Source organism: Lolium perenne, chromosome 3, assembly GCF_019359855.2.
Source record: "Lolium perenne isolate Kyuss_39 chromosome 3, Kyuss_2.0, whole genome shotgun sequence".
In the NCBI taxonomy this organism is placed as follows: domain Eukaryota; kingdom Viridiplantae; phylum Streptophyta; class Magnoliopsida; order Poales; family Poaceae; genus Lolium; species Lolium perenne.
In genome coordinates this window covers 336,536,539-336,546,173 of record NC_067246.2, presented here as the reverse complement: position 1 = coordinate 336,546,173, position 9,635 = coordinate 336,536,539, and the positions used below count along the sequence as shown (strand labels likewise).

General features: G+C 48.1%; 1 protein-coding gene across 1 annotated transcript; it reads right to left on the bottom strand.

The window, feature by feature from the left end:
• Nucleotides 1-2,408: 2,408 nt before the first annotated feature.
• Nucleotides 2,409-6,799, bottom strand: LOC127345930 (uncharacterized). The gene is made up of 12 exons (XM_051372470.2): nucleotides 6,555-6,799; nucleotides 5,673-5,783; nucleotides 5,202-5,290; nucleotides 4,681-4,727; nucleotides 4,521-4,601; nucleotides 4,278-4,443; nucleotides 3,950-4,124; nucleotides 3,792-3,869; nucleotides 3,224-3,352; nucleotides 3,036-3,108; nucleotides 2,876-2,913; nucleotides 2,409-2,769 (listed from the first exon to the last, which is right to left on the bottom strand). Exons 1-12 carry the CDS (start codon nucleotides 6,716-6,718, stop codon nucleotides 2,700-2,702), a joined length of 1,221 nt encoding a protein of 406 aa, XP_051228430.1. The 5' UTR covers nucleotides 6,719-6,799; the 3' UTR covers nucleotides 2,409-2,699.
• Nucleotides 6,800-9,635: the final 2,836 nt, after the last annotated feature.

Genomic DNA, 9,635 nt, shown 5'->3' with positions numbered 1-9,635 from the left:
AGAAGCCGACTCCGGCGATGGCAACGGCGTCTGCTTCCCCTACGACGTGCTCGTGGCCATCCTCCGCCGCCTCCCGACGCGCGCCCTCGCCGGATCCCGGCTAGTCTGCCGCGCCTGGCGTGCCATCGTCGACGCCCACGACCTCCTCCTCCCGCACTACTTCCCCGCGCACGCCTTCCCCGGCATCTTCGTCAACAAGATCGGCTGCGATTCGTACTCAGCCTTCTTCGGCCCGCGGAACCGACGGTCCGCCACCGCCGCCGCCGACGACGACGGGTCTGCCTTCCTCCGCCCCGTCTTCCGGCACAGCTGCTCCATCGTGCGTCACTCGTGCAATGGCCTCCTCCTCCTACAGAATCACCGAGACTACTACGTGTGCAACCCGGCGACGGTACGGTGCAGCGCTCCCCTGCCAAACCCATCGTTGCCGCCGACGCGCCGCGCCGGCTCCATGTTCCTGGCCTTCGACCCGGCCGTGTCGCTGCACTACGAGGTGTTCTTCTTTCAGGAAGAGGTGCCGCCACCCATCCCAGAACCACCGACGTGGGTGGACCTGGAGCAACCGTACTTACCAAGATTGTTTGGGGAAGAGCAATTGTCTGAAGATGAACAATATGACAGCATAGATGATATGGTTTCACAATCCGAGGAGCAACCGCAAGAAGAGGGGGCCAACGTACCGAAACAAAAATCGGTTCCATTCACCGTCTACTCGTCGCGCACAGGGCGGTGGGAGAACCGGGAGTTCGCCGCTGGACGTTGTGTCCCAGGGCACCTCTATGACATGGTGGTCACTTCGCGTAGCGGCTACGGACAGAGGGTATGGTCATCCGAGTACTGGCGCGAGTCGCTCTACATGCATTTCCACAAGAGCGTCCTCGTGATCTTACGGCCCTCAAACGGGACATACGACATGGTTAAGCTCCCTGGGGAACCCTGCGTTGCAAAACCATTTTGCTCGTTGCCCACTAAATCTGTCTTAGCAAGCTATGAGAGAGGGATTCACTACGTGGCGATCAACCAGTTGCAGCTGCAAGTGTGGATGCTGACCGAATCGATAGGTGCTCAGCTAGGGTGGACGCTATCACACGAGGTCAACCTCACCCCACATTGTCATATGGTTGAACCTCTTGCAATACAGCCGAGGGTGACATGGGGTGTGGTTGAAAGCAGCGAGGATGAACTAGTCAGCCTTTTCGAAGATGGTAACTATGGAGAAAGGATATGCAGCGAGGAATATTGTGAGGATGACATGACCGATGATGAAACCTATGATGGTGAGGAGGAAGACGAAGCAGAAGAACTGGGGAGCAGATGTAGCTCCGTAGATTCCTGGAATTCGGACGAGGACAACTTCATCGACGTGGTCGAAGGCGTAACCCCCCTTGGTCTGCCGGCATGGGGTGGTCGTTGCCAAATCATAGGATTCCATCCACACAAGCATGCCATCATCCTCCTACTTATGCGCGAAGTAGTGGCGTATCATCTCAACACGTCAAGGTTGCAGTACCTAGGCGAAGAATATGAGCTTATCAAAGACAGTATGCAACCAGCCCGTTCTGCCTCTGGTTCGTTCCCTTACCGACCTTGCTACGTGGATGCGCTGCCGGCACGGAAATTGTCCTTGCCATCTTAGAATGATGGATAGATGGTTCTGCTTTTACATTGCCCTTGGACTTAAACATCACTTGATCTTGTGTACACTCTCCTGCTTGGGTGATCTATCTTCCTGTATGAAGTGATGTATCTCTTTTGTTACGAGAGGCCTGGTTAAAACTGGTGAAGCACACCCTAGATTATGGATAACGAGTCTATTCTTATTGACCCGATCGAGCGGTTAACCCGTTCTGTGCTTTTAGAATTCCATAGACCAGCGTCCTAGCTTGCAATGAATTATGTGAAGAAAACACTACGGGTCAATTTGGTTGCTCACACCGATTTTGGGCACTTGGGGAAGCTGCACTCGGTAATGCTACATCTAATTCACAGGGTAATGCTAATTAGTTATAGATACTACTAGTTTGGTTGCCAACACTTAATTTTCTGCATCACAAAAGCCAAGACCCAATCATTTGGTTGCCTGAAAATTGCGTTTGGGCTAATCGATTTGGTCACCTAGTAGGGTTACCTAGTGGGCTATAAGACTAGCTTACCCAACATAGAGAGCACAGCGTAAATTGTGTTTGCCTAATAGCCAAGATTGACCCCCTATGGTATTAAGGGTCAGACCACCAGCACGATGGGATGTCTGGCAGGCACAACATCAGCATACAGCCACATACAGCATACTATAGTTCGCCACTGGCCAAGGGGGTCGGGCATGCCAGGGCAACATGGCGCACACAGAAAAAACGAGCAGAGAAAAAAGTATCCAAACAATTAAGATGTGATACCACATGATAAAAAACTTCAGGAAGCAACAGGAGACTTAAAAGCTCAATTCAAATATGACGTACTAATTCAGATCAGCACAGGAGAGCAGCAGCTTCAGAATTTAGAAGTATTTTAAGTACAAGACACATAGCGTATCTCCAAGTACAAATTCCAGGAACGAACTTCACCACAGCATGCTAAGCCAGCTGATCCATTGGAAGCTCTCAACGTTCGCACCCCCTTGAATCACCACTTGAGCTCATAGCCAGTTTTACCTGCCAAGAGAAAAGATATCTTACCTGCCAGGAGCACAGAAGCCACGAGTTCTACTTGCGTGGCCTGGGGGAAGGTGAGCTGCTGCTCCCGCTACCGCTCGAGCTCCTTCCTCTAGGACCCCTGAGAGACATGGCACTTTAGTTAAGATGTGTAGATTGCTATATTACTTCTATCACTGGACATGGTGTGAAACACCAGTAAATGTACCAACAGCAGAGCCACCTACCTTCTAGGACTGCGGCTCCTTGATACCCTTCTTGGTCCCTAACAGAGTGTTTGGAATTAATCATTAACATTGAAGAGCATGATCAACAAAACGCAAGCAAACATGCAAAGAACTGCTTGCCATGACAGGCTACAAAAACCACAACAGATGCTGCACTCACCTTCCTTGGAGGACTGGGTGATGCAGAATAGGATGAATCTGACCTTCCACGCCTCAGTGGAGGCCCTCGGCCCCTGCTACCACAAAGAGGATTATGAATATATATATGAGTATGATTTAAGATATTTCACAAAGCAGATGACATCTGTTGGGAGATTTAAAAGGCAGAGGCAGCAACAACTTCATTACCTGCGAGGAGAAATCGATCTGGAGCGAGAGTGAAGAGGGCGGCGAGGAGGTGGGGAACGACTATGACGACGTGGAGGTGGTGGTGGTGGCCTTCTTGGGGGGCTTCTCATTCTCCTTGGGGGTGGTGACCTGAAGACAAAAAACAAGAGTTGCACAATTAATATACATAACAATGAGGAAATAAAAATCTAGTACACAACAGATGTACAGCACCCAAACAGGCAACACATAAAAATGTGAAACAAGTGAAAGGATTAGCACGCCATCTTGTAAACCAAAGTAACTGGCACATGGTATGGGGCTCATCCATTCAACTGTCCCAAGTTTTAGCAATCAGCACCAACACAATAATGACATTATCATGACCAGAATTGAATAGTGAAGTATAAACATGGGAAGGCAACGCCTGCCATAAACTGAACGAAATGCCATTAACATGGAACACGTCAGGCCAATGTAAAATATACTATACGGAAGTTTCAGAATATGTACGATAGAACATTGTATTCCTGGGTCAGGTGGGCACATTGCACATAGTGATCGATGGAACAAGATCAAAGTGACTTACCGTCTTCTAGGAGGCCCAGGTGAGCGCCTAAGAGGCCCAGGGGAGCGTCTGCGTGGTGATGGGCTGCCACGACCCCTCCTAGTTGACAGTAGCAAGACCACTGTCAGCAATTCCAGTTACAATAACCTAGATATAAGAATGAAAGTTAGACAACTCACCTCATCGGTGACCTATGCCTTCTAGGTGGTGAAGGAGAACGTCTTCTAATTGGAGATCCTGGTCTGCCACGCCTAACAGGGGATGGGTCTGGTCGACGACGAATCGGAGAATCACCACGACGAATTGGGGGAGACCGCTTACGCGGAGGTGAAGGTGGCTTTCTTCGTGGAGATGCTGCTAGCAGGAAAGTGAAGAGGATTATATCATTGTAAGGAATATGCACCTAGAAATTTTAATCCTAAGTGGGGACAAAAGCAACAGAGAAATGCCTATAAAGAATCAGTACACCCTGAATAACTTATAAGGTATAACGTTTCAGAAGCTTACGTTCCCTAGGCCGCTGCTGGGCATCCTTTTCAACACTAGCAGCACCTTTATCATTCTGAGGAGCATCTCTTTTTGGAGGAGGGGGCAGTGGCTTTGTAGGTGAAGAAGGCTTTTGGCGTGGTGTCAGCGTGAATCTCAACTTAACAACATTTCCATCAATTTGAGCCTGAGATATATGAAGTTGTTAGTCGTTCGCTCATAAGAGAACAGAACAAAAAAAAAACACAGGGGCAGGAGGCATACACCATCCATGTAAAGAAGAGCCTTCTCAGCATCAGCCCTCTTCTTGTACTCAACATATCCATACCCACGAGGAAGATTAACCTATATTAAAAGAAGAATAAGTTAGAGCAATGCCAAGATGAACTTTCACAGATAATGTCATTCCAACACATCTACTTACAATTCGGTCCATTGATAGCTCCACATTCACCACTTCGCCAAAATTTCCTGCAAATTAGGGATAGTTTACATGATGTTGTGTATTTTGCTTACTGAAGACTTTTAAAATGCAGAAGACTGCAAAAAAAGAGTATTGTTCTAACGCTTGTGCACACCCTGTGAACTGGTATTATGAAGTAGACAACAGAACAGAGAAACAAATTTTAGGTCTGCAACAATCTTAATGTGAATACTAATGCAAGGAAATGCACAATGTTTACCAACTTCAGTTTCAAACTCAATGTCTCCAAGCCTACCATTCTCATGAAATTCACAAATGTATATATAACTTCTAGGAAGTACCAGCATTTTTTGAAGACTTGTCTAAACAAAGTTCAGACCAATCCATGGAAGAACATGAGTTGTGGGTAACATTTTGCATCAATTATTTCCTTCATGATAAAATGGAAACAGAGTTGCATAACATTACTACACCTCATATAATTAAGCACAAGACGACATCAAACATGGAGACAAACTCACCAAATATCTCTTTTAAATGAGCCTCATTGACATTCCTGGATAGATGATCAACATGTAGAACAACCGACTCAGGAGCAGGAGATGATTTCCTGAAGCAGATACCATCAATTTAATATTCCATGCACAATAAGAGAGCATAGCATATCATGAGTGCATGTTGTTTGTTTACAACAAAACAAAAAAGGCATTGAAATATATAACGGAATGTGAAACTACTTGTACTGGAACCAAGAAGAACAGCAAATGTGCAACAGCAGCTTATAAAGGAACTGAAAGTTCGAAATAAAATGGGTATCATGGACAAGCTTTCTATTGTCACCTCCCAAATGGCACTCCAAGCTTCTAATCCTGAGTAATTTTTTGTGGCAAATGATAACAATTAACAATTTCAAACAACATGCTTAAATGTACAAGTATCAATGCAGCACCAGCAAAATAAAAGAAATGTGCAGACCCTCTGCAAGCTTATACCTAGGAGGTGAAGCTTTTTTAGGTGGAGGCGACGGTGAGCGGCCTTTCCTTGATGGTGAACCTTTTTTAGGGGCTGGTGAAGGTGATCGACCTTTCCGCACTCCAGGTGAACTGCACAGATAACAGTTGCAATAAATAAATGTGCACATGTGAAGTAGAACTAACCGAATAGCACAGCAAAATTCGAAAAGGCCGCAAACAAAACATAAATGACAGGCGACAGCAGTAATATTGAAGGCAATAGGGAGAAGGAAACCGTGCGCCAAGCAGCTAAAACGAACAGGAACATTATATCTAACTTGTGAAGCTCAGACTGTGGCAATAAACTCAAATTTCCGACCCTACCACAAACATCTTTCAAAGGTATTTTCTTAACCACGCAGTTGATATCAACACCTTGTTTTAATATATATAATAAAGAGCTACGACGATATTGACAGATCCCAAGAGGGATTAATACAGTGAGAAACACCGAAGGAACAGAAACATACAGTAGATAGCTATCCTGTTTAGTAATTTACACATGAGGATGAACCGCCTAACCCTAATACTACTGCATATTCCAGCTGCAGTTGGCTCCCACAAGATTTGGTTCTACCTAAACCTTTTTCATAGGAACTAGTCCAACCTTACTGTACTGGATAGGTAGAATTCTCAGTATCTCCTCAACAGCACAAATCTACTACTGCGGGAGCACCCCCACCACCGGCATCGAATCCAGAACCTAGACGCCACCGAGGCGAGAACGGCGGCGGAGTGCATCGAGAACCCACAACAAACAACTCGCTGAGACCCCCGCGCCGCGTCTCCGAAAACAGCGCCGTAAATCAAGTCTACAGCCGCGAACGGTGCGGATCCGGGGAGGAGGTGTGGCGGTCTCACCTGCGCTTGGCGGCGGGAGGGGAGCGGCTCCGGGACGGGGAGGAGGAGGAGAGGGAGCGGGAGCGGGAGCGCGAGCGGGACGAGCCGGAGCCGGAGGACGCGGAGCGGGAGGAGGAGCCCGAGGAGGACCGCGAGCCGGAGCGGCCGCGGCGGGGCTTCGCCATCGTCCGCGGTGGCGGCGGCGGCGGCGAGCGGGCGGGCGGGATAGTTGTTGGGTGTTGGTCTGGGTCTAGGGTTTTGGCCGGGGAGGAAGGAGAGAGGGATAATGGTATGGAGGAGGTGGAGGGGACGTTTGGTCTGAGATTTCTCTTGGGGCCCATCTGCAGCCTCTGATAGCATTCCAGTTTTTTCTCTTTGAGAGGAAGACTTTGAATTGAACAAATTTTGAAGAAATAAACCAGATTCAAGTGTATTTGTTTATGGAATAGTTAATCGTGTTCGAAAAAGTTGTTCGAGAATTCATATGTTGACAACATCAACCTGATGTTTGATTTCGTAGAATCTTTCAAGGAAAATTTTGTGCGGCTTAAATTCCGCAGATATTTAAACAAAAAGACATATATTGTATTTAATAACATGGATATTCAAAACGCTAGGAGGTAGAAGAAATCCACTGGCCCCGGAGGTGGCATGGAAGACTTCGAATCACCAATGGAGGGAATGTGATTTACGATTCAGAGACGGAAGTGTTCTTGATGGAGGACTTAGCTACGCTACTCCGAACGAGGGAAAGCAATTAGGGTTTGCCTATATCTCAGTCACTTGAGAAAAGTGCGACTTTGGTTCAAAGAAAAGTATATCTCGATCCAGTGCAAGAAAAGTGCAATTGAAGCACCTTTTTGGGTGACTAAGACTTAAGAAATTCTTAGTCGACTAAGACATAGCAAATCCGTAGCAATTATTAGTCTAAACCGTGTAAATCACTAAACCAACCAACCTTTTGGTTTTTTTAGCAAGGAAAGGGCCCAAAGGACCTAGGAATTGCGTTCAAATTACGAAGAGGTCCAAGAGAAAAAGAAAATTGCATCCATGACCTACACGTTTACCAAAAGGGCCCTGAAACATAAGGAGGAAAAGCAATCAGATCCTTCTGGTCCTCCACAGCAATGATGAGCTCTGCTCGACTCCTTGGCCAGAATCACCGTCAGCGGGGACACACCACTAGGGACGATCACTCCGAGAAACGCCAGGTCAGAGCAGCTAGATGACCTCTGCATCGGCGAGGTTGTAGAGCAGCTAGTGACAAGCGGCTGAGGAGGGTCACCCTTCGGCCATGAAGAGCAGGGGAAGACAGCTCCGGCTGTCGCGAGTCCCCTAGTAAGGAACTGAAAGATCGAGATGTCGCCTAGAGGGGGGGTGAATAGGCAATTACAAACTCTTGCGGATTTGTCTTGTAAGAATGCGGAATTAAACTAATGTTTTGTTTACAAGCACAAACCCTAAATATGCTAAGCTCAACTAAGTGTAACAATGGCAACTAGAGCTAAGCAAGATAGGCACAAGATATATGTAGCACAAGTGATAGCAAGATATATGTACTTCAAGCACGATGGCTATCACAAGGAAAGAGAGCTCGGGTATAGAAATAACCGAGGCACGCGGAGACGAGGATGTATTCCCGTGTTCCCTTGCTTTGCAACAAGGTACGTCACGTTTGGAGGAGTGGAAGTCCCACGAAGGATTCTCCGCGCCACGAAGGCTCACCCTATTCTCCGAACCACACCCACGAAGGATAATGGCCCTTTCCTTATGGTTAGCTTTTCCTCCGCTCCGGAGATGGCAAGCTCCACAACCACTTCACAAGCTCCACGAAGGAGAAGCCCGGGCCTCTTCACAATCTTCTTGAAGAGATCACCGGAGCACCAACCGCCAAGCCAACTAGGAGGTTTCCCTCCAAGAGTAACAAGCTCACGGTCTCTCATTCGAACTAATCGTGGTGGAGAGCTCAACACTATGCAATGATGCAAAGCAAGAACACTAGAGGTGTTCAAATCCTTCACTCTCAAATCCCACCCAAACAACAAATGCTAGGATGAGATTGGAGAGGAAGAACAATGGGGAAAGTCAACAAAAGACTCCAAGATCTAGATCCCAAGAGATTTCCTCACTTAGAGAAGAAATGGATTGGTGGAAGTGTAGATCTAGATCTCCTCTCTTAGATCCCTCAAGAATGAGCAAGAATGGTTGAAGGAATCAAAGGGGAGAGCAAGTTCTTCAAATGCAACAATGGAGGAGAGAGAATGGGAAGAACTACTTGTCTCAAGGTGGGAGAAAGGTATTTATAGCAAGGGAGGAAGAAATAACCGTTGGGGGGAAAAGACAAGGAAAAGGCAATAAAATCGGGCTGAAAAAACAGCCAGTAGCCAGCGAGCCGACCGAGCTGAGGCCGGGGAGGCCGGTCGGGCGTCCGGTCGGGCCGGCCCACCGACCGAGGCGAGGCGGAGCACACGCACAGTGCGCGGGGCGATCGGGGCGCAGCCGCGGGTGGGCCTCGGGCGGCCGACGGCCCGGCCGGGCGAGGAGAGCGGCCCGTGGCGCGTGGGCGAGCAGCCGGCCGAGGCCCGGTCGGGACCGGGGCTCGTGCCGGAGCACGGTCACGGACCGGGCCTGTGACCGGACTTGGGCCAAAAGGCCCCGGGAGGCGGCCCGGATGGCACCAGCACCGGACCCGTTCGCGGACCGGGTGGGCCGGTGGCTGGGCCGGTCGGCCGGCCGGCTTCCTCCCCTTTTTCTCTTTTTCTTTTTATTCTTTTCTCATCTTTCCTTTTTCTTTAATAACTATTGCTCCCGGACTCCGATTGACATGAAGCCAATTTTGTTGGAAATATAACGACGAATAGAACCCCAACAAAAACTGGAAATATGGAGATTCCTCTCAGAACATTTTAGATGATTTTAGAGAGGGAGTCTCCCACCGTCAAGAAACGGTGAAGACGTCCAAACTCGAAAACGCAATAGAAGATGCATGCGGATTCCGTTTTCGATGAACTTGGGCTTGTTGTAAAGCTAGCAACAAGCTCAAGAACATCACACAGATAAACACCAAGAAGCAATAAGGATATGCAAAGTATGCAAAGGATT